Source organism: Coturnix japonica, chromosome 6, assembly GCF_054131305.1.
Source record: "Coturnix japonica strain WE chromosome 6, WE-NBRP24, whole genome shotgun sequence".
NCBI lineage: Eukaryota > Metazoa > Chordata > Aves > Galliformes > Phasianidae > Coturnix > Coturnix japonica.
Genome location: NC_140668.1, coordinates 14,970,707 through 14,995,325, shown reverse-complemented (window position 1 = coordinate 14,995,325; position 24,619 = coordinate 14,970,707). Strand labels below are relative to the sequence as shown.

The 24,619-nt window shown below is 46.3% G+C and overlaps 3 protein-coding genes across 3 annotated transcripts; 2 read left to right on the top strand and 1 right to left on the bottom strand.

The window, feature by feature from the left end:
- Nucleotides 1-10,604: 10,604 nt before the first annotated feature.
- Nucleotides 10,605-13,708, top strand: LOC146760345 (uncharacterized). Its single transcript, XM_085551535.1, has one exon. It carries the CDS (start codon nucleotides 11,373-11,375, stop codon nucleotides 12,858-12,860), a length of 1,488 nt encoding a protein of 495 aa, XP_085407661.1. The 5' UTR covers nucleotides 10,605-11,372; the 3' UTR covers nucleotides 12,861-13,708.
- Nucleotides 13,709-13,793: 85 nt separating this feature from the next.
- LOC146760344 (uncharacterized) lies at nucleotides 13,794-16,954 on the top strand. Its single transcript, XM_085551536.1, has 2 exons — nucleotides 13,794-14,916; nucleotides 16,276-16,954. Exons 1-2 carry the CDS (start codon nucleotides 14,074-14,076, stop codon nucleotides 16,351-16,353), a joined length of 921 nt encoding a protein of 306 aa, XP_085407662.1. The 5' UTR covers nucleotides 13,794-14,073; the 3' UTR covers nucleotides 16,354-16,954.
- A 1,197-nt stretch (nucleotides 16,955-18,151) lies between these two features.
- LOC146760343 (nuclear pore complex protein Nup153-like) lies at nucleotides 18,152-24,236 on the bottom strand. Its single transcript, XM_085551416.1, has 6 exons — nucleotides 24,182-24,236; nucleotides 23,477-23,941; nucleotides 21,582-21,950; nucleotides 20,004-20,267; nucleotides 19,292-19,451; nucleotides 18,152-18,748 (listed from the first exon to the last, which is right to left on the bottom strand). The coding sequence occupies exons 1-6, from the start codon at nucleotides 24,234-24,236 to the stop codon at nucleotides 18,664-18,666; spliced, it is 1,398 nt and encodes a 465-aa protein (XP_085407542.1). The 3' UTR covers nucleotides 18,152-18,663.
- Between the last annotated feature and the right edge of the window lie 383 nt (nucleotides 24,237-24,619).

The window sequence follows — 24,619 nt, the reverse complement described above, 5'->3', positions numbered from 1 at the left end:
ACTACTGACACAGTCAAGGATTGATTTCATTTCATTTTGGCCATCAGAAAGTTTGGTGTCTGGTTTCAGTCACCCATCTAGACTCCAATTATAATCATATGGAGAACAGCGCATTTAGGAGAACTCATCTCATCTTAATAAACCTGAATGAAATCACAGAATCATAAGATCACGGGAGAGCTTGGGTTGGAAGAAACCTTCAAGATCATTCAGTTCTAAACACCCTGCCATGGGCTGGCTGCCCACTAACCAGCTCAGGCTGCCCATCACCCATCCAACCTCGCCTTCAACACCAAGGACAGGCACCCACAGCTTCTCTGGGCAGCCTGAAATGGAAGCAATGAGCCACATGTTGAAGATACTCAAATATTCATGACTGTAGAGAGAGCCAAATACTCCATACATATTGCCTGCCTGGTCAATGGTATTAAAATGCCAACAACAGACTCATCCAGCTGATTGAAAATGGTGTGAACATGGCGTACAGGATTCTTCCAGCAGCTAGTTAGATCTGCAAAGAGTAAAAATAGGAAATCTCAATGTGATACAATTTTCCCTCATAACATAAAGAGACACATAACTGCTTTGGGGTGCACTGTTACCAGCCTGTCAGTTGCTGTTGGTCAGTGCTAGATGCCAAAGGTCCCACTAACATAGCATGAAGCCAAAAGCTAGACGCTGGAATCAGATCTCCTGACCTTACCATCAGAAATTGAGATGTCATATTTTGCTCAGAGGTGCCTGCTTGTAGGAGGGACAGCTTCCGAGCTTTTTCTGCTCCAGGAACCAGCTCGAGCTTCAGAATTTAAACAGCAGTCAGAAATTAAACTGAGCTTTGTCACCTCCATCAAATAGAAGGAGTGGTTGGGTGGTACAGCTTTCCAAATAACTTAGAAACTGTCACAACAATCAGATGCCTACCTTTTCTTTTTGAACTTGTTAATACATAGAGCTTAATAGCATCAGAATGCCCCAAGCACTTCAGATAACACGACAGCTGTAAACCCTTCTTTAAGGATTCCTTTGTTTAACCACTGAGTAACTGTAATTCAGTGGTGCTGGTGGGAGAAGTCCTAATCTTCCCAGATGGTGAATAGAATTGATGTTCACATGCAGACTGGTGCTGCAGCAGAGCCAGAAACCACTCATTTGGGAAACACAGCACCAAGAAAATAATGTGAATAGCTTCATAAAATCAGGCAGCTTCACCCAAATTTCATGTCAGGTCCATTATTTTTCCTATTTTCAGGAAGAAATGTTATTCTTCTGTTCCCTTATTCTTGTAGTTGTATTTTCTTTTCCTTTCCAGCAAGCAGCTTTGTAGCTTACAAATTGTTTTCTAATCACCTCCTGGTGTGGACAAATCACACAGTTTTGACTCCATGTTTTACATAGTTAGCATTTTATATTTGTTCCAGTATGGAACTGTACAGTCATAGAATGGCCTGGGTTGAAAAGGATCTCAAAGATCACAGAATCACACAGAATCACAGAATCCTTCTGCAAAAGAAAACACAAAAGCTACAGGGACTTGGAACTACTTTGTATATCGAGATCAGAAGGAACTGAGAAGTTTTCAAGTACAAAGAACTTACTTTTCCAGATTGCCTTTTCCAGACTGCTGTTCCAGCAGTGACAACAAGCGCAGGCAGCCCGGAGGACATCGCAGACATTGATGATCAGCTGGCATGGATCAGCGAGGATGAGTTTGGGCACAGCACAGCTGGCAAGGGATGCTGGGGTGGCTGCAGCAAGACAAGAGCTCCTCCAGCCTGAAGATATCCATCACCAGACGAGAAAGGACTGGGTGAAAGTAAGGAAGACGCGCAGACGAGAAGAGCAGAAAGGGAGATGAGGAGGGAACTTGGTGGGGTGGCAATTCTGGGGGAGAAATTGTACTCTGATAATGTTACACTCTGAAATTCAGTGTTGCAATTTGGAGGAAGGAATTATTGGGGTGGGAATCTGGGGGGCCGTTGTAATACCAGAAGTATTTTACAGAGCAGCAGCCATGCATCAAGAGAAGGGCTTCACAGAGCAGCAGCTGTGGAGGGAGAAACAGCATGAGAACCAAGGACACCTCTAGGAAAAGAATGAGTAGCTCGCGGCTTTCAAGGGGGGTCTTTGACCAGGGGTTGTTATTGCGGTAGCTTTCCTCCAATTGGTGTCTGTGGTTTTTAAATGCCCTCGTCTGTCTGCTATAAAAGCATGGCTTTTCGGGCAGTCGAGGGACGCAGCCATATTTAACCATACTGCTGTTTCTCCTAGCACGCTGACCTTTTGCCTTCAGGTTTGCCAACTACTGTCTCAGGAACCAGAGTTATTAGGCATTATCCAGGTTATCTTGTGCTTCTACTATGTTAATAGATTGGATGTGAATCCAATGGGGTCTGATGTTACCAATGGTGCTGGAATCTGCGGGAATAATCATTGAATGTATTAGTAATGCTCGGTTATGATGCTATTACCTCTCTTATATCCAACTAATTTGGATTTTTCAAATATGACCACGCATCACTTGAGAGGAAGGCGCACGCTCATAGAACTGAATGGGAGAGTTGATTTCATTTTCCAAGCAGGTGTTCCACTTGGGCTCTGTATCACACACTGGCCACGCGGATATGGAGTACAACTGGAAGAAATCCCTCAGACCCTGAATGCAGGAGAGAATGTGTGGTGGGTGAGAGAGGAAAGGTACATTTTGAAGCAGGGGACGCCCTGCTGGCACTGCCTGACGCATCCACCACCAACACGGTTTGCTCTTTATCCTGCTCCACAGCTGCTGCTCTGTCAAGTCCTTCTCTTGATCCATGGCTGCTGCCATTCTTCTTGGATTACAACAGGGGGCTGGGAGGTTTTTGGCAGAGGGAGGGAAGTCGATTGGGGGTGGGAGTTTGAGGGGGTGGGATCAGAAAGGATTGTTAGGGTGGGAAACGGTTGGGAATACTGTCATTTCTTGACTGTTTGCTATGTTCAATTATTAAATGTCTTTGCTATATTTCTGCCTGCCTGCAGCCGCTCCTTCAGTTACAAAGCCCACCTCCCCAGGCCCCCGGGCCCACCTTCAGGGCAATGTGAAAGGGCAGCAGAAAGGGCAGTGTCCCAGATCTGCCACCACCATTGGACCCATCCCTCCCCTCCTCAGTCAGTTCTGCGTGGGAATGGAGGGATGAGAAAGGGGGATGGACGGGAATTCTGGGAGAGCTGAGTGGCTCAGCCTGGAGTGGAGGAGGCTCACTGCCATCCCAGACACAGCCATCAGTCCCCAGGTGCAGAGAGGACTGAGCCAGGCTGCACCCTGCAGCACCCAGCAGCAGGATCCCAGTCTGAGGCCTGCCTAGGTCGTGTGGCTGCGCTGCAGGCTGAGCTATGGAGAAAGCCCCACTTGGAGATTTCTTCGCTCCCTGAATGTTCCCCCCTTTCTCCATCTTGCTCTGCTCCATCCCCAGCCGCAGCCCGGCGTCCCCGACATGTTGCTGTGCTTGCAGAGCTGGACTTGGCCCTTGACCTGTACAGGCCCCTGTCCCCACCTGTCGGATATCCACCTTGCCTTCTCACCCCTCTCTCTAGATCCAGTTCATGCCCCATCTATCTCACCTCCATGTCCCACCTACGTCCTCTCTACGTCTTTTGGTCTCCCCCAAACCACCCTCACGGTGCCTTACCTCCTGGCAGGCTCAGGGAAGGAGCACCCGGTGCCCTGAGCCCACAGGCCCAGCCCTGCACAGCACTGCACACAGCACTGTCATGGCGGCGCCCGGTGCTGCCGCACAGCATCCTGGGAGTGGTAGTTCCTGCGGGGCCTGCAGCTCCCAGCAGGCCCTGCAGCTCCCAGCAGGCCCGGGCGAGGGCAGAGGGGAGCAGTGCTGTCAGCCGGGAGCTCGCCCAGAGAGCCCGATGTTCGGAGCACTTCACACCAGGAACTTTGGACTCGGCTGCTTCTGTCCACAACGTCCCTGAGCTGCTCAGGAAGCACAACTGTCTCACCCTCTGAGAGCTGGGCTGTGCAAAGGAGGCTGCAGTTGCAGGCTCAGCTCTGCCCTGTTCCAGCAATGCACTTCCTTACAACTGGAGCACTGTCACGCTTGCTTCTTGCTTCAACGGAGCAATCGCCCACCGCTTTGCACACCTCTGTGCTCGTGCAAATGGCCACCACCCCATCCCTGCACACACACACACACACACACACACACGTACCACCCCATCCCTGCACACACACACACACACACACACACACACACACGTTCCACCCCATCCCTGCACACACACACACACACACACACACACACGTTCCACCCCATCCCTGCACACACACACACACACACATACCACCTCATCCCTGCACACACACACACACACACACACACACACACGTTCCACCCCATCCCTGCACTCACACACACACACACACACACACACACGTTCCACCCCATCCCTGCACACACACACACACACACACACACACACACACACACATACCACCCCATCCCTGCACTCACACACACACACACACATGTACCACCCCATCCCTGCACACACACACACACACACACACACACACACACACACATACCACCCCATCCCTGCACTCACACACACACACACACACGTTCCACCCCATCCCTGCACACACACACACACACACACACACACGTACCACCACATCCTTGCACACACACACACACACACACACACGGACCACCACATCCCTGCACACACACACACACACACACATACCACCCCATCCCTGCACACACACACACACACACACACACACGTACCACCCCATCCCTGCACACACACACACACACACACACGTTCCACCCCATCCCTGCACACACACACACACACACACACACACACACGTACCACCCCATCCCTGCACACACACACACACACAAGTACCACCCCTTCCTTGCACACACACACACACACACACACGTACCACCCCATCCCTGCACACACACACACATACACACACACGTAGCACCCCATCCCTGCACACACACACACACACACACACACACACGTACCACCCCATCCCTGCACACACACACACACACACATACCACCCCATCCCTGCACTCACACACACACACACACACATGTACCACCCCATCCCTGCACACACACACACACACACACACGTACCACCCCATCCCTGCACACATACACACACACACACACACACATACCACCCCATCCTTGCACACACACACACACACACACATACCACCCCATCCTTGCACACACACACACACACACACATACACACGTACCACCCCATCCCTGCACTCACACACACACACGTACCACCCCATCCTTGCACACACACACACACACATTCCACCCCATCCCTGCACACACACACACACACATGTATCACCCCATCCCTGCACACACACACACACACACACGTATCAACCCATCCCTGCGCGCACACACACACACACACACACACACATACCACCCTCTCCCTGCACTCACACACACACACACACACACACACACATACCACTCTCTCCCTGCACTCACACACACACACACACACACGTACCACCCCATCCCTGCACACACACACACACACACATGTACCACCCCTTCCTTGCACACACACACACACACACACACACGTACCACCCCATCCCTGCACACACACACACATACACACACACGTACCACCCCATCCCTGCACACACACACACACACACACACACACACGTACCACCCCATCCCTGCACACACACACACACACACACACACACACACACGTACCACCCCATCCCTGCACACACACACACACACACACACACACACACACACGTACCACCCCATCCCTGCACACACACACACACACACACATACCACCCCATCCCTGCACTCACACACACACACACACACATGTACCACCCCATCCCTGCACACACACACACACACACACACGTACCACCCCATCCCTGCACACATACACACACACACACACACACGTACCACCCCATCCTTGCACACACACACACACACGTACCACCTCATCCTTGCACACCCTCCCACATGCGTGCACTAATGGACTCACCCATGCACACTCACATGTGTGCAACCCCAGCACTGTCCACGGCTCCGTGCACGCTCATTTGTGCATGAAGATGTGCACAGCCTTGCTCACAGCCATGTGCATACACACAAGTGGGCAAGAACAAACAGTCCACTGGCGTCCCTCTGTCTGTGTCTCACCGGCTGTGTCACCAGAAGAGAATTCAACTCTCAAGAATGAAGAACTCACATCTGGCTCCAAGGAATGTAACTGTCCTATCTCCCAGAGATCTCCACTGTCTCACCTGGTTGTGAGCGTCCCTCACAGCCAGCCAGAAAAGCAAGCAGAGGCTGAGACCAAGGAACCCCTCCCTGATGTGCAGCTCTCTGACAGTTTCTCTTTACACAGAGTGCTGGCGGCAGCCGCGTGCATTATCACACGCACTTGTATGGGCAGTTGGTGTCTAGACGTGAAGGAGACTTGCTAATTGCCCTGCTGACATATAGGGACAGACAGAAAATTTCAAGTAGGAGCTAGAGCATGTATATAAAGGATGTACGGACCTACAGTTAAGGATGTGGATTTGCATCTGAGTCTGTGCCTGCAGACGATGCAAGCACTATGCATTGTCACCCAATGGAAATGATCAAACAGCTGCTTTGGGACAGACTGTCTGTAGGGCTCAGGAAGTGTGGCCTTCCAAGGTACTTCAGGTGTCCCAAAGAACAGAGGCAAGCAGTGATGATTCCTTTCTCTCTTGATTCTAATACTTGTAGGTAGAGCGCTTGAGAAAGACTTTGGAGGCTTTCCTCAGCCTCTACCTTTCCTTGTACGTTTACAAAAGCAGACTGTCTAAAAACAAGAAGACTGGACACACTTTTTGGGTTTGGTTATTTTTATTAGAATTTTTTTAATATTATAATATATATAATATATATTATATAATTTATTATTGTGTTTATTATATTATATATATTATGTATATAATGTATATTATGTATATTATAATATATATATTATATAATCATATATTATAATATATAATATATATAAATAATATACAATATACAAATTTTTTAAAGTTGTTTTGGCGTTTTTGTTGTTTTTTGTTGTTTTATTCCAGTCCAGTGTAATAAATTCTCAGTCTTACAAGGGATGAATTTTTAAGGCCTTCCTGCTGATGGACCACACTCCACTTGAACGTCAAGTGGAGCATGAGGTAGCCTTCATCCAGAAAGGTGGAATCTTGATGGGATGTTGCTGTCTTATGGAGAGGAATCTCGGCGTCCCCCAGGCTGAGCCAACACACGGACACAGATTTCTGGATGGTGACCATCGCTTTCTGCCCCTGCTCCTGCTGCCTGGTCTCTCTTCATCATCGGTATCCAGCAGGAGATCACGAAGCCCTGGAGGCACGGTGATATCCAGGTCATCGTCTGAAACTTCTTCCACCAGATTGGAAGGGACCAGTCCTCTTGTGCCGTCCGTCAGCTCTCCCAGAAACCAGCCATCCTCATCCATGTCTCCACAGATGTAAACGTATTGTCCAGGTGTCAGTGGAAGCTCGTTTTCTGGGTCCTCATTAGGGCCCTCATAAGGATTTTGTAGCTGTGACGAGCTAAGAATCTTCGTTTTGGTGGTGATGGTCTGCGAAAATGTAGATGCAGACTGCCACTGGCCACTCTTTTGACTCCCCCGGCTTTTCCTGGGGATTGGGGCATTCCTGTTTGGGATTTCTGTGTGGCCTCAGCTTTTTCCCCATCTCCTGGAGCTGTGTGCATTTTTCCTCCAGACTCTTGCTGAGCACTCCAAGCTTGATGTCAGCCTGCTGGAGGTCTCTCAGCAGGTGGTTCTGGGCCTTCAGGGCCTGGCAGTGACTCTCCAGGTTGCTCAGGGCTTGTTGGAGGTAGCTGCACTGCTCCAGCAGCTTGCTGCTTGTGCTGCCTGGGAACCCCGGGTCTTCCTTGGCCGTCTCATTCTCCTTTTCCAGATGCTGTCCCTGCAGCTGGTTGATGTCCTCTGCCTTCTCTGTGGCCTCTTTGGATGTGGAAGAGGCCTCCTTGAGGTGCTGGACTATTTCCAGCAGCTGCTGGGTACGGAGGCAGAGCGTACGCATCTTGTCCTTGAGCCGCTCGACCTCCTCCCACATCTGCTGAGAGCTTCTGCTCCTCAGCAGGCAGCACTTCTCTCCAAGGAGGCTGCACTGTCTATGCAGCTCCTTTAGCTTCCTCAGCAGGTGGGTGTTCTGCTCCTGCTGCTCTCTGTGCTCAGGTGGGCAGGCCTCTTGTTGCTCTGCAGCCTCCTTTTCCACATGCTGTCCCTGCAGCTGGTTGACCTCCTCTGCCTTCTCTGTGGTGTCTTTGGATGCGGAAGAGGCCTCCTTGAGCTGCCAGACTATTTCCAGCAGCTGCTGGGTACGGAGGCAGAGCGTACGCATCTTGTCCTTGAGCCACTCCACCTCCTCCCATATCTGCTGAGAGCTTCTGCTCTTCTCTTCAAGGAGGCTGCACCGTCTCTGCAGCTCCTTCAGCTTACTCAGCAGATGGGTGTTCTGCTCCTGCTGCTCCCTGCGCTCAGGTGGGCAGGCCTCTTGTTGTTCTGTAGCCTGAACACCCACCTCTGCTACAGCCCGATGGCAGGCCCTGGCCCTGTTGAAGAAGACGCGTGGCTGCCCCTCCACGTGCTCCAGGATGTACTGCAGGAAGCGTCTTCTCTGCTCCTGCAGCTCACACTGGAGGCGCTTGCTCTCCACGGCCTGCTCTGCATGGGACTTCCAGCAGAGCTGCCGCTGGACTTCCTGCTGCATTCTGTGGTCTGCTCTGCTGCTGTCGCTCCTCAGCAGCGCCTCCGCCAGCTGCCGCTACAGTTGCCATGCCTGGCGGATGGTGTCGTTGCGCCGCTTCTGCAGCAGCTCCTGCATCTGGTGCAGCTGGGCCTCCTTCTCCTGCAGCAGTTGGCAGATCTCTGTTTGCCACTGCCTCAGGTTCTGCTCCCGCAGGCGCTGCAGCTTTGACACCCGCACCCGCTCCCACTTGGAGCGCAGTTTGTCGGCCAGCAGCTGCCGCTCCCGCTCTGCCGCCTCCTGCCGCTCACGTCTCTCAGCAGCGCAGCGGCGCTGCAGCTCCTGGGAGCGGAGCCGCTCGCCCTCCAGCTGGGCCTGCAGTGCCTTCAGCTCCTGCCTCTTTTCCTCCCGCTGCGCAGGGCAGGTGGGGGGCTGTGCCGGGCCCCGGCGGGGAGAGGGCCGGCTGCCCGGGATCCCCAGGTCTTCCTTGGCTGTCTCTGGCACCTAGAACCAGAAAATCATAGAATAACAGAATGGTTTGTGTAGGAAGGGGCCTTCAAGACTCTCCCGTTCCAAGCCCATGCCAAGGGCAGGGACAACTTCCACTAGGTCAGGTTGCCCAAAGGTGCGTCCAGCCTGGGCTGGGGCATTGCCAGGCGTGTGGCAACCACAGCCTCTCTGGGCAGCCTGTGCCAGCGCCTCTGCCCCCTCATGGTGTCCTGTCTTCTTATATCTCATCCAGATCTCCCCTCTTCTACTTTCAGGGCATTGTCCTTTGTTGTATCACTACCCTCCCTTACAACCAGTACATCTCCAGCTTTCCCCAGTTCTCCTTCAGGCACTGGAGGGCCGCTCTGTGGTTTCTCCAGAGCCTCCCCTCCCCAGGCTGAACAATCCCCACTCTCTCAGTGTGTCATCTTACCTGGACGTGAGCATCCTTCACGGCAAGTCGACTGGAGCCCTGCTCTGCACGGTGGCAGTGCAGAGCTCCCTCCTTTTCTTGGGAGCAGGACATTGCGTTACGGAGCACGTCTGCCCAGCTCCCCACGATGTAATAGGTGAAGAGCCTCCTCTCCAGCTCCAGCTGATGCTGGAGGTGGCGGATGCAGGCGGGCTGCTCACCATTCGTCTCCCAGCGCAGCTTGCTGAGGACGTCCTGCAGCTGGGCATGGGCCGCCTCGCTGCTGGGGGGGTTCCTCAGCACCTTGGCCAGCTGCTGCTGCAGCTCCCGAGCCTGGCGCAGGGCTGCATCGCAATCACGCTGCAGCAGCTCCTTTGTCGCGCGCAGCTCGGCCTCCTTCCAGAGCAGCAGCTGCCGGGTCCCCGTCACCCGCTGCCGCTGCTCCCACTCCTTCAGCTGCTGCTCTTCCTGGGCCTGCTGCTTCTCCCAGGCACAGCGCAGTTGGTCGGTCAGCAGCTGCCGCTCCCGCTCTGCCGCCTTCTGCAGTTCACATCTCTCGGCAGCCCAGCGGCGCTGCAGCTCCTGGCAGTGGAGCCGCTCGCCCTCCAGCTGGGCCTGCAGCACCTCCAGCTTCCAGCTGTTCTTCTCCTGCTGCACAGGATGAGCTCACATAGTGGTGCAGATGAAGAGGTATTGTACAAGCCATTCACTGTGCGGGCTATATTCATCTCTATAGCCGAACCATGCCAAGTCAGTGAAAGAAGTAACTTGCTGGATTCTAAAATAGTTTTGCTTGAGAACGGCGCTGTTGCCAACTCTACTTGTTACAAAATGAACTACACCAGAGAGAGAAGGAAAGGGCAGCAAAGTTTTATATTTCTTTATGTTAGGAAAAATGGTAAATTTCTCAACCAATATGCTACTCAAGTATCCCCTGTATAGCCCTGAACCATGACCCATGTAGGGGTGTTAGAGTATTGTGAAGTTATGAAACAGCAGAGGTAGACAATAATAGTGCTGACATTGCTATTTAGTAGTTAATCAGTTAAAATGTATAGTTTAACCATAAGACAGATGGAATGGACTGGTCTAGCCCGGATGGCTCGGATGAAAGAAGATAATGAATTTCTGGACAAGTTCAAAAGAAGAGTAACACGTGAAGCATGAAGCCTGGGCCTAGGATGAAACACGAGAAAGAAGGACTGAAGATGTATTGATTAATCACGAGAAATGAATAACATAAATGATGTAATGTTTACCTAATCATATAAATATAGGACGTTTGTAAAGCTTAAGGGTCATTCACTAGGAGTGACCCAAGCTCTGTATGCATGTTTCACCTGAGCACTGAGCTTGTTAATAAAATCAACCCTGGAGTACCCACGAGTTCGAGTCTCGACCTGGTTCCTTTCTGCAACAGTTTGGCACCCCAGATGGGACTCTAGGCGTTGATTGGGGTAAGTGCCTAAATTTTTTATTATATCCAGGGGGAAGTGCATCCACTCTTTTAAGGGTTCGAGTCCTATTTTTGGGGTTCGAGTCCCCGAGGCTTCTTATTTTTGGGGGGTTTGGGGTTCTATTTTTCTGAGGTTTATTTTCCTCATTACAGAGTGGCTGCAATTCTCACTGGACCTTGGATTTCTATTTGGAGAATAGTTATGGGGGGATCGCCGTCTATAATTAAGGGTTCACCCTTAGAGGAAATTTTGTGTAACTGGAGTAAGATTGAAGGTGTTGTGGGGTTAAAAAAGAAGCGAGTGATCACTCTGTGTCAGGATGACTGGCCATTCTTAACCCGGGTTCGTGGGGCTGGTCCCGACGAAGTATGGCCACCTGAGGGGACGTTTGATGATAAACGTCTTGCTACCATGCGGCGAATACTCCAAGATAGAAATCCTTATCAAATGGATTATTTATATGTGTGGATAAATTGGGCTGATAAAAGAAATCAAATTAAGTTGGGGAAGGCTACTAGCAAAACTGAATTATTAGCATATTTTGATGAATTACATCAGGGTGGGTATAATTCTGATCGGGAAAAAGATGGAAATAATAAAGAAGTGGGGCAGTATCCGATGACTATTGAATTTCATTCTAATCCGAGGGTTGGTCCTGATACCGGCCCTGATGTACCACCTCTATTAGCAGCAGCAGTACATCAGCCTTGGAAACCGGGAGATTTGATGCTATGGCAAGAGAAAATGCCGCGTTTATGGGAGGATGCGGAAAAATGTGCTAAGATGTTGTCTAGTATTTTCAGAGATTATAAACCTAATTGGGAGGACATACAGACTCTGTTACAGGAATTATTTACTGTAGAAGAGAGAGAGAAGATCATGGCTAAGGATAGAGAGTTATCAAATACTAATCCAGGAAGACCTGTATGGCCCATAGCTGATCCGAAATGGAATATTGTTAGACAGGATGAGCTTCAGGCTTGGAGAACGGCTACACAGGGTTTGCTAGAGGCTGTACGCCAGTGTGTCGAGCGGGTTACTAATTGGTCCAAAGTACAGGAATGTCAGCAATGGTTGGATGAACATCCCAGTGATTATTGGCATAGACTTCGTTCTGTTTTACTTAAGTATGGGGGTATGACAGAGCAGACTTTTCAAGAGCCGCTTGCAATTAGTGTGTTTGTAAATCAGGCTGCACCCGATATTAATAAGTATTTTAAGAAACATATGCCGGGATGGCAGGCAGAGGGGTTGCAAAAAATATTATCTGTTGCTACGTTTGTATACAATGGGCGAGATCAGGAGAGACAGGAGAAAATGCAAAAAGAGAAGGATGAGGAGCGAAAGCAACAGGAACGAGAGAGAGAGACCGAGAGGAAACGTGAGAGGCAGGAAAAACGAGAAGATATGGCTTTTTTGGCAGCTGCGATTACTCAGTCAGCTCAACAGAATAGGTGGCAAAATGCTAGAGGCAGAGGTAGAGGAAATCGGGGAAGGAGACGAGGATTTCCACCCCAGATTGGTGGAGAAATTGTATGTTATTGGTGTGGAGATTTTGGACATATGCAGCGAGAATGCCCCCTCAGACCTCGACCTTTTCTAACCCCCCAGGGTTATCCGGTGACAGACGCATCTGGGCCTCATATAGATTCAGGAGTGGGAGGCTTGCGACGAACTCACTCGCAATAACAGGAGGATGGCTGTTACTCTGAGTCCAGAAGGTCATGTAATCGCAGAAGTAGATGGGCTAGAAGTTACATTCTTAGTAGATACAGGAGCAACTTTAAGTTTGTTAAATTTTGATTTGCCTGAAAAATCACTAGAAACTGTTACTATCAAGGGAGTTTTAGGGGTAGAAGAGAAATACTTGAGTAAACCACTGCCTGTAACCTTGTCAGGACGGATGACATGGGCACAGTTTGTTATTTCACCCACTTCTCCAATATCCCTATTAGGAAGAGATGTCCTCCGAGAACTAGGCACTAAATTAGATTTGAATTCAAAAGGGATGAAACTTTACTTTTTGGGGAATGTACTAGCTGTAGAAAGAGAACAGAAACAGAAAATTGAAATTCCAGATGACTTAAAAGACATACCCTCCGGTTTGTGGAGTCATAGTAGTAAGGATATAGGATTTTTGAAATCTGCAAAACCAGTGGTAATCAAGACAAAAGCTGGACCACCGCCCTCAATTAAACAGTACCCGATTGCGACAGAAGCATTACCTAGTTTAAAGAAACAAATTCAGTATTTTATTGATGAAGGGATATTGAGACCCATTATTAGTCCATATAATACTCCTATTCTGCCTGTTTCTAAAAATAGAAAGGATGAGGACGGGAACCCTGAATATCGTTTTGTACAAGATTTAAGAGCAATTAATGAACATGTTGAAGCCCTGCACCCTGTAGTTCCTGACCCTTCACTAATATTAACTGAAATACCAGAATGGTCCAGGTGGTATACTGTAATGGATCTGACGGGAGCTTTCTTTAGTATACCTATTGCTGAGGAAAGCCAAGAGATCTTTGCTTTCACATGGGAAGGGAAACAGTTAACGTGGACTCGGTTACCTCAGGGGTTTACGAGTTCACCAACTTTGTTCTCACAGATTTTGAAAAATGATTTAAAGGATGTTATTTTACCTCAAAAATCGGTGTTGGTTCAATATGTTGATGATTTACTTATTGCTAGTGCAACAAAAGAAGCTTGCATAGAAGACACAAAGTATTTATGTAATAAATTGTATGAAAAAGGACATAAAGTCTCCCTTTCCAAATTGCAGTTTTGTAAGCCTGAGGTAAAGTATTTAGGGTATGTATTAGCTTCAGGGGTAAGGAAAATTGATCCAGAACGAATTAATGCTGTACAAGCAGTACCTAGGCCAATCACAAAGAAACAGATGAGGGCATTTTTAGGACAGGCTGGATTTTGCCGACCATGGATTATAGGGTATAGTGAAATTGTTAAACCTTTACAAGAAGCTACTAAGGACCAGGCCATCGAACCGATACCATGGACTGATGAAATGCAGCAAGCTTTCCAGGCTATTAAACAGGCGCTGGTATCCGCACCGGCTTTGGGACTGCCCGACTATGGTAAGCCGTTTACCTTATATGTTACCGAATCAAGAGGAATTGCAAAAGGAGTTTTAGTTCAAAAATTTGGACCTTACGAGCGGCCTGTCGCCTATTACTCACAGTCATTAGATCCTGTTGTGAGGGGAACTCCCTATTGCATTCGAGCTGTGGCTGCAGCGGCAGAACTCACCGAGAAAGTCCGGACCATTGTCTTGGGACATCCCCTGGTTGTAAAGGTTCCGCATGAAGTAGAAATCTTGCTTAAAAGGTATGCAGAAAAATCCCTTTCTCCACAGCGCGCTCACCGCTACGAAGTCATTTTGCTCCTAGCTGATAATATCACCTTAGAGCGATCAAAACCTTTGAATCCAGCCACCTTACTCCCTGATTCAACTGGAGAACAAAATAAACACGATTGTGTGCAGGTGATTCACTCAGTCTCACGACCGAGGGAAGACTTAAAGGATGAGCCATTAACAGAGCCTGAGTTAAACTTGTTTACTGACGGTTCTAGTTATTACATTGCAGGAAAGCGATACACCGGATTTGCTGTGACAACTGAGACAACTGTTCTACTAGCAGAATCTCTCCCAAGCGGGTTGGGAGCACAAGGAGCAGAACTTATTGCGCTCTGTAGAGCGGCACGATTAGCACGCGGCAAGAAGGTAAATATATACACGGACTCAAAGTATGCTTTTGGAATTTGCCATGCTATCGGCATGCTCTGGAGAGAGCGAGGCTTTCTGACCTCTGCAGGGAGAACAATAGCTCACGGTGAGCTAATAAATGACCTATTACTGGCTATACAAGAACCACGAGAGATTGCTGTAGTTTACATACCTGCACACAGCTCTAAAAAACATGCGTTAGCAAAAGGAAACCAACTTGCAGATGCGGCAGCTAGAGCAGCTGCTGTGCACCCTAATTATAGTGTTCCTATTATGACTGTACAAACTATACCACTGCTATCGGACCCTAAGACACTTTATACAGAAATGAATAAAGAGGAACTGGAGGTGTGGATGCGTATGGGAGCTGTTCAAAAGGATGGGATTTGGATGATTGGTGATAAACCTATGTTACCACATAAATATTTGCTAACTTTAGTAAGGTGGTATCATGATAGAAGCCATGGCGGTCCAGGAAATATTGCAAATCAGATTGATCGTTTGTGGATAGCACCGGGAGTATATGCAGCAGCTAGACGAATTGCTGCAGGATGTGAAATATGTCAAAAGTACGGGATAACCAGACCCAGGATGGAAGAAGGGAAGAGACCTCCAGCTGAATATCCTTTTCAGAAACTTCAAATTGACTTTGCTGAAATGCCACCAGTATTGGGATTTAAATATATGTTAGTTATTGTGGATCATTTGTCTGGCTGGGTGGAAGCATTTCCTACACGAAAGAATGATACAAAAACTGTGATTAAAATTCTGTTACGAGACTTAATTCCAAGGTACGGAGTCCCAGAAGAAATAGACTCAGACAGGGGAACACATTTTGTTTCCTCAATGATGGCCGAATTGTCAAAGACACTGGGAATTACTATGGCGGCACATACACCGTATCATCCACAGTCATCCGGAAAGGTAGAGAGAATGAATAGGACTATTAAAGATAGATTAGGCAAAGTAATGTCACAAACAGGACTCAAATGGCCAGATGCATTACCTTTAGTCTTATGGGATTTGAGAACATCCCCTAGGGAGCCTTTAAAAATTAGTCCAGCTGAGGTTTTATTTGGGAGAGTAGTGGCAGTACCAGGAACATATGTCTCAGCAAAAACTGCACTTTTGGAAGGGGAAGAGAATATTACTCAATATTTGTTGTATTTACAAGATTCTTTTAAGAGAATTCAGCAATATGCTTATTGTTATCAAGGATTACCAAGAGATGTTAAAGTACATGATATTATTCCAGGAGATATGGTAATGGTGAAAGTGTTTAAACGGAAACATAAAATGGAGCCCAAATGGGAAGGGCCCTATTGTGTGTTGTTAACTTCTCTTTATGCTATCAAGGTCAAGGGTAAAGAGGCATGGATCCATCATACTCATGTGAAAAAGGTCTCTGCATCCTTTTCTTCCTCGTCTGCATAGCTTCAGGACATCGGTACCAGTATGAATTCTCCTATCGGGACATTTTGACTGGACATCAGGTAACTTTGAAAACGAAAGAGGTTTCTACGACTCAGCGTGAATTCATCATAGAAGGAGAAAGAAATACTGACTTATTACAACTCAACAATGTCCGAACCCCTTTTGGCACATTTCGATGGTATATCCCCGGTAGTACTCGAGCTAATTTTAGTTTTTGCATTAGAGCACGATTTTCTTATCCTTCATACCCCAGAGTACCTCCTCCTCGGCTCCGAGCGGTATGGGTTAACCATAATATTAATTTTAGAGAACCAAGCAGTGGTACTGGAATCTGGTGTGTGGGTATGCTCCCCGGCTTCAACAATTCGTGCTGTCATAAATTCTCCATTGCGTACCCTCGGGACGGGTTTAAATTAGTTCATACACATTGGCAAGAGGTAAAATGGGGACCTATGTCCTGGCATGACACAAGTAGCCATACTCAGCAGATGAGACACCGAAGGTCTTTACAGCCACATGTCTCTTATGAATTAGGCCACTATCGTTATTGGACAGATAATTCTCATGTATCAATAATGCAATCGTTTGCCCAGAATCTAAATGTCAGTGATTGTTGGATTTGTTCAGCCTTACCTAGATCAGTAGCACATGGAGTAAATTTGATTGGTATCCCTATTCATGTTAATACTACTATTGGTCATATTTGGAATACAACAATATTAAGAAGTAATTTTACCACTCATGCTTTATCATTGGCTCATACACGATTGGAGAACAATACTTACATTCATTGTGTTGAAAATCGTGATTCTACTGGAACCTATTTGGGAAATTGGACTTTACGATGTGATAATCTCACTGCTATTAAAAACAGAAATCAATTGATTTTGAGTCTCCCAGGAGCCTATTGGCTGTGTGGAGAACATGCGTACAAAATTTTACCCAAAAAGTGGCGAGGAAGATGCACTTTAGGCCTAGTTGTACCCGATATGGAGATCATTCCCAGAGAAATAAATGGAACGTTATGGCATAGGTCTTTCTATGGACGTACTAAAAGAACTATTTTAAATCCTTTAATTGAACGACCAACAGGATTCCATGCATTTGTGCGTTGGTTTATACCTGGTTTAGGTGTTAGTGAATTGGAAAAAGCAATACTGAATGTGTCAGGGGAGGTGGAGAAGTTAGCTAATGCAACGGCTTATGGCTTATTAACTATACAAGGCGAGCTTACAAACTTATCTAAAGTAGTTTTGCAAAATAGAATGGCACTAGATATGCTTTTAGCTTCGCAAGGGGGAGTGTGTACTGTATTGAATGCTAGTTGCTGTATGTATGTTGATCAAACTGGAGAATTATTAACTGATGTTGGGAAAATATGGGAAGTAAGTAAGACAATGCAAGAAATACAGAAGGATGATACTCGATGGGGTTTTTCTGAAACATGGCATTGGCTGACATCCTGGTTGCCAAATCTTTCTGCTATTGCTAAGAAAATTATCTTGATTATAATTGTTGTGATTGTTCTGATTGTTATTGTTTATGTACTAATACAATGCTGTATGCGAATGGGGTCTGCTTTAACTGTAAAGGCACCACCGCCACCTAAGATAGTTTTTGGTGGATATCAGTAGAATACTTGGGAAAGTAGCTATTAGAAAAGGGGGGACTGTTAGGAAAAATGGTAAATTTCTCAACCAATATGCTACTCAAGTATCCCCTGTATAGCCCTGCACCATGACCCATGTAGGGGTGTTAGAGTATTGTGAAGTTATGAAACAGCAGAGGTAGACAATAATAGTGCTGACATTGCTATTTAGTAGTTAATCAGTTAAAATGTATAGTTTAACCATAAGACAGATGGAATGGACTGGTCTAGCCCGGATGGCTCGGATAAAAGAAGATAATGAATTTCTGGACAAGTTCAAAAGAAGAGTAACACGTGAAGCATGAAGCCTGGGCCTAGGATGAAACACGAGAAAGAAGGACTGAAGATGTATTGATTAATCACGAGAAATGAATAACATAAATGATGTAATGTTTACCTAATCATATAAATATAGGACGTTTGTAAAGCTTAAGGGTCATTCACTAGGAGTGACCCAAGCTCTGTATGCATGTTTCACCTGAGCACTGAGCTTGTTAATAAAATCAACCCTGGAGTACCCACGAGTTCGAGTCTCGACCTGGTTCCTTTCTGCAACACTTTAGGCAGATCTGACTTCAGCTAACCCAGCACGAGGTACGATCCCAACAACTGAACAATGCAGGGCAGCAGCTGCTTTGAAAGTTGCTTTACCAATCTGCCGATTACTTTTTACGTCTAATTGCAGTCTTTATCTTCTGACCGGGAACTGAAGATCCGGAGGCAGAGAAAATATTTTTTCCATTAGTCCTATGAATAGAAACCGGTAGCACAGAGTTAGGACAACGCAGAGTTAGCGCAACGACACATCATCAGTAGGGTAAAACTAACCTGTCTCACGACGGTCTAAACCCAGCTGACGTTCCCTACTGTTAGCTGACAGTTCAGTAGCAGCACTGAGCAGATATTCCAGAACAACTGTTTTATCATCTGGCTGCTCACTGCTCAGCAGCTGGCAACAGACAACGTATGATGAATGGGAAGAGAGTTCCAGAAACCAAAAGCAATGAAATCTCTCTCATTCAGCAGGTAAGCAGCAGCGTAACAGCTCAATTCAGATCTTATTTTTCAAGAACACTTCTCATGGCTGCATGATATTTCTGAGAGCTGTGCTGCTATAAAGCCATCGTTGCCTACTTAGCCAGTCACACTAACAGAGCGAGGAGAGATGCTGTCCTTAGACATAAATTCCGAAGTACATCTGAGCACCTCGCAATTTAACATCAGTAGAGGCTGCCTGCGCTCCACAGATAGTACCAAAAGCTCAAGTGAAAATCTGATTTGGTCTCTTACCCCACTGTAAACGTTGCAGGTTGGCTGAATGAAAATCCTGAAGAGCCGGAAGGTAGTACCGATGCTGCCGGTGCAGGAGGATTTGCACCAAAAGTAAATACTTCTGGGTTACTCGTGAAGTTGAAATTAGAAGTACTACTCCCAAACTGGAATACGGGACCTGAGAAAGACGGGGTAGAAGGAGAAGGGAATAAGAAAGTTGAAATTTGAGTTTGTTCTTTCCAGGAAAGTCCTCCCCTCCTTCCTCCCACCACCTCTAACATACATTGCTTAGACCTTGCTCAAGGCGGCACAGCTTGGGGTGGGAGGGAGGTTTACCAGAAATGCTAAGTTACAACAGGAACAACACCTAGACAACGTCATTTGTTTCAGTAGAGCATCATAAAGAGATTTTTAGACTGCTGGCAAATTGCTAAGGAACTGTCTGCTGCTACCTGTACTGCCATTAGTCTATGGCTGCATGCACCACAATATACAACAATGTACAACCTATTGGTGAAGGTAGTGTACCTCTCCGGCAGTAAGGAATCAGATGCAAAATACTTAACCCTGTGTCTACTCCCTCTATGGAGGGCAATTCTTACAGTAGAGTATGTACAAAAGGCAGAAGTAATTTCATTCACTAAACTTCAGCTGCACTTCATGGAAACCAACTCACTGACTAACCAAGCTCTCTTTGAGACCTGAAACGAAAAGGATGGTCAACACTCACCAGCATTGGAGGCGCCAGAGCCAAAACCTGGCTGTTGGCTCAATTGCTGTCCAAACACAGTACTGCTTGTCACAGAGCCGAAGGCAGGAGGCGCAGGCTGAGAGCCAGATGAAAACAGTGATGTCGACAAAGATCCAAAGCTGGGAGCATTTGGCTGGCCAGGGCCCTGGCTCTGGCCAAATGCTGGTAGCTGACTGGCACCAAATGCTGGTCCAGCAGCAGGCGCTGAAGACCCAGACCCAAAGACAAATGTAGAGGATGACCCTAAAGGAAAAGAAGAGAAATTTCAGTATGTGCTGAGTTGTTTTGTTTGTTACAGAGCTTTATGTTTGAAGCCAAGTAGGTAAAACAACAAACAGCACCTCATTCATGATAGGAATCCTACCTTTTCTTGTAAGTTACATGAAAAACAGCATACTTAAAGGAGTCAGACAACGCACACCTCAAACACGGGTTGTCTAGACTCAAATTACTGTTAGCCATTCATGCTCTAGAAGCAGGCTCCCACAAAGAGCACAAGCTGATTTGTATTACTAAGACTTATTTATACCACGGGTAAAGAACACTCACTCACTTATTTGTATTATTTTAAGCGTTCAAAACACAGCTCCTGATCTATTAGAATGAGGAGAACGCCAATCTTTCCTCTCATAAGCAACTGCTCCCCTTCCTCATCCAAATGTTTACAATTATCAATTTCTGGAGACCACATCAGGCTTGCAGGGACCTAACTGAGCTACCAGAATAATTCTGTCTCTCCATATAATAGCAAACAAGCTCATTCAATTAGCTGCTTTGGTTCTGCATGGCAAGCAGAAATAATGAGAAAAAAATACAGGACTGAGCTGTGACTTCAAACATACACACTTCTGCTGAGCAAAAAGAGACCTTCTAAATAGCGCTATTAATCTAAATGCAATTTAAGCAGACGTCACGCAACATAAAAATACCAACTGCTGCAATGTAACTTGGAATGGCTGATTGTTTTTCCAGGAAGGAAAACAGAAGTTAAGACGGACTAAAAGGCATTCCAGTACTTTTATGAAGATTTGAAGATTATGAAGACCAAGAAAATGAAGGACTGGCTATCGTGCTCATTAGAAGTCACGCTTTACAAAGCAGCAGCTGCATATATCAATACTGTGTTTGTAATATACACTTGTGAAGGGTGGATAGTACAAATCTTGATGTTATTTACAACGCTCGAAGAGTTTTAGGTATGGGAGAGAAAAATTCAAGTTAAAACTAACTTTTAAACTTCAGCACTGGATTGATACTGAGAAGAGGGAAATTCATTCTCACAATGACAAGTTCCTATGCAAATGAAAGCCAGTAAAGGATTATCCAATGCACAAAATATCACCACAGCCAGTTGATCCCTAAACTGTATTTCCCAGACTGCCTCAAAACTTGACCTGAGCCCCAAGCATTAGCACTGTTTATATATTGTTGGATGTAAATATTCACTACTTTTCTCAATTTCCATGCATTTTCCCTACCTGTTCTCCAGGAAACACTCTTTCCCTGCTCCACTTTTGTGATCTAAGAGCAAAAACAAAAGCACCTGCTTAAATGTACCTGTTGAACTCGATGTGGCCGTGGCTCCAAAGGTAAAGCCAGAACTTGCTGCATTGCTACTGTTGGCTCCTGAACCAAAGACAAATGGATTAACTGCTGCACCAGTGGTGGAAGATGTGGTGGTGGGTTTGTTTTCTTGAGAGAAGCCAAATGACTGAGATGCTGTAGATTCTGCAGAATTGCCAAAAGCGGTGCTGCTCACAGTGTTGCTGGCTTGCCCAAACACAAAGGGAGTGGGAACTGGTGCAGGGTTGGAGGAAGAAGTGACGCTGCCAAACAGGCTGCTGCTGTTGGCTGAAGTGGCAGGTACGGCTGCGCTGGAGGAACTAGAGCTCAAGAAGCTGAAGGATGGCTTTGCTGCTCCTTGATCTGAGAGGGAGAACAGAACATAAAACACTGCAAGACGGCAAACCAAGCGCAACAGAGAGACCCTGTTCCAGCCACTGTACAAGGAGAAATGCTGGACGATGTCTCAACTATTATCCAGCTACTGTGGATTACATAAAATCCAGGTTTAATACACTGAACGCTGCCATGTGCAATTAAAGGAATGGGAGAATTGTGAAGAATGATGACACCACCACAGTTCTAGGCTTTAGTAGTTACGGACACCAAGCACTGGCTATAACAACTGGAACCAGAATGAACCAGTACATCTCAGCTTTTCAAACAAAACTATTCTTCAGATGCTCTGAGAAGAACAACATGCATTACCTGCAACACTTCTGTAGTTTGCTAAATAACACAGCAAAAAAAAAAAACCCCACAGTGGTACAGCTGCTTTTGTAGCCTCTCCTGAAATTACAGCCCTGTGCCTACAGCCCTAAAGCTGGCTAAGCCCATCATCCTGCAGCCTCACTCTTTTGGCTTAAGCTCACTGTAATTCAGTACTTTCAAGACCTGCTTTTGGGAGCCACGGAGAACAGCCCCCTGTTACAGAACTGTCACAAAGTACTGAGTGCAATTTTACATTTAAAGTTATCTTTTAAAGTATGCAGTTCTTCAGCTTTCCCTAAGCTTCTGCTCTCTCATTATTACACCTGACCCTGTTCTTGATTTCCCACTGCTGTTTTTCCAGAAGTTACGGACCCTTTTCATCTATGCCACTTTTAAGGGACTCTCTACTGTGCTGAAGAAGGCTCGTTAAAATCTCATTTTTACACAAGGTGTTTCATCAAATTTCCATGGTTAAATCAAACTCCAGAACTTCAACTCAATCATAAGAACCATAACCCCATGCGTTGCTTTTATTCTCTCTGTTCCTTCCCTTATAACTTCCAAAGTTAGTAGAAGTGAGTAATGAACGCTGTTCTGCAAACCATGGCTGATAAGTCATGAAATCAGAATCAGAATTCTTCCACATGGCAATTGTTACTAAAATCTTTCAGCCCGCTCTTTCAGAAGGTTAAAGATGCACAAAACTGTGTAGTACCTATTAAGCAATTTCCACACCTTCATGGCAGTAAATTGCAGCAGCACAGCTGCAAGAACACATGAATGAGACACCTCCTCACATCCCCTTTCACTATGAAAACCATCGCATGAGGCCTCTGTCACCACGCTAAAGACTGTACCACCAACTATGCTGCTAGCACAGAAACCATACAAACCATCCATGCTCATGTGGGATGCAATACAGGTTCTTTAATGTGTGACAATATGTATATATTTTTTGTCTAAACCTAGTCTTAAAACTCACTGAAATCAAAACAGGAATTCTACTAATTGTCTATACGTCAACAACTGGAACACAAATCACACTGCACAGAGTAATTAAGCTTTTTCTAAAGCTCCAGTACATGAACCCAGCAACTCCTACAGATTCTGTAACTTATGACTTCAGAGGTACCATCTGAGGGACTTAGACAACTGAAGACAAAAGATATTCTGCTTACCTGAAGTATTGGCTTGGGCCCCAAATGAAAAAGTTGGCTTTGCCTGCTCAGTTTCTTTCTCCGATGGTTTAACAAAGCTGAAGTTGAACATAGGTTTTGCTGTGCTTTCTTCTTTGGTACATTCAGGCTGCCCAACGGAAAAGACAGGTTGTGCCTTTGACTCTTCATTCTCAACTTTCTTCCCAAACAGTAACGGAGGAGCAGAACTGACAGAATCCTGTTTCTCTTCTGTCCTTCCCAAAACAAACTGCGAGGCAGGAGCCGACTCCACGTTACCAAAAGAGAAGCCTCTCTTTGATGCAGGAGTTTCGTCCTTTTTCTCATCTGATTTCTTAAATGCAAAAGAAGCTGATGCAACTTCATTTTCTGCCACAGTTCCAAAACCAAACCAGACATTTGCAAGTCTAAGACTGACAATCAAAAAACTGCATTTTTCTCTCCAAACTGCAATACAACTCTGACTTACTCAACTCAGTATGAACTAACACCAGTTAATTTCATGAGCACCACAGAAGTTAACTTGCAAAAGAGCAGATACAGACTCATACAGGAAAGCATTTATAGCATACAACATAGATTCACCTTGTTCATCACTGATGTTGAAACAGTGCTTGGTGACGATGAGACAGTACTGCTAGTCAGAAAACTAAAGTTGAATGGTGCCAGAGATGCAGTACTGATGGGTAGGGATATTTTTGGGAGTACCGGTTCCTCCACTTCCTAGAGTTGTAAAGTAAAATTTTTCTCTTTTACAAAACATGCTACTTTCTCATCCTGCTCCGCTCTGATTCGCTACAACAGCGAATTTGGAACAAATATAACATTTAAAGTATTGTGTACTGAACCCACACAACAAAACACAAAATACCTACAAAGAAAACTACAGATGAAAGAACATTTACTCTGGTAAATCCAGCCTATACCACATGTAAGGATGCAAATCATATATCAGTACATCTTAAAAACAACAGCGTTTGTTCTTGCCTTTTAAGCTATTTGATAACCAAGACTGAATGAGTTAGGGTTTAAATGAGAACTGCCAATCTAATCACAGGCTGCACAGAAGCACCAAGATCTAAATAGAAATGAATGACTAAGCAGAGGGATAAATTGGTACTACAGACATTCAAGCGTATCCTACGA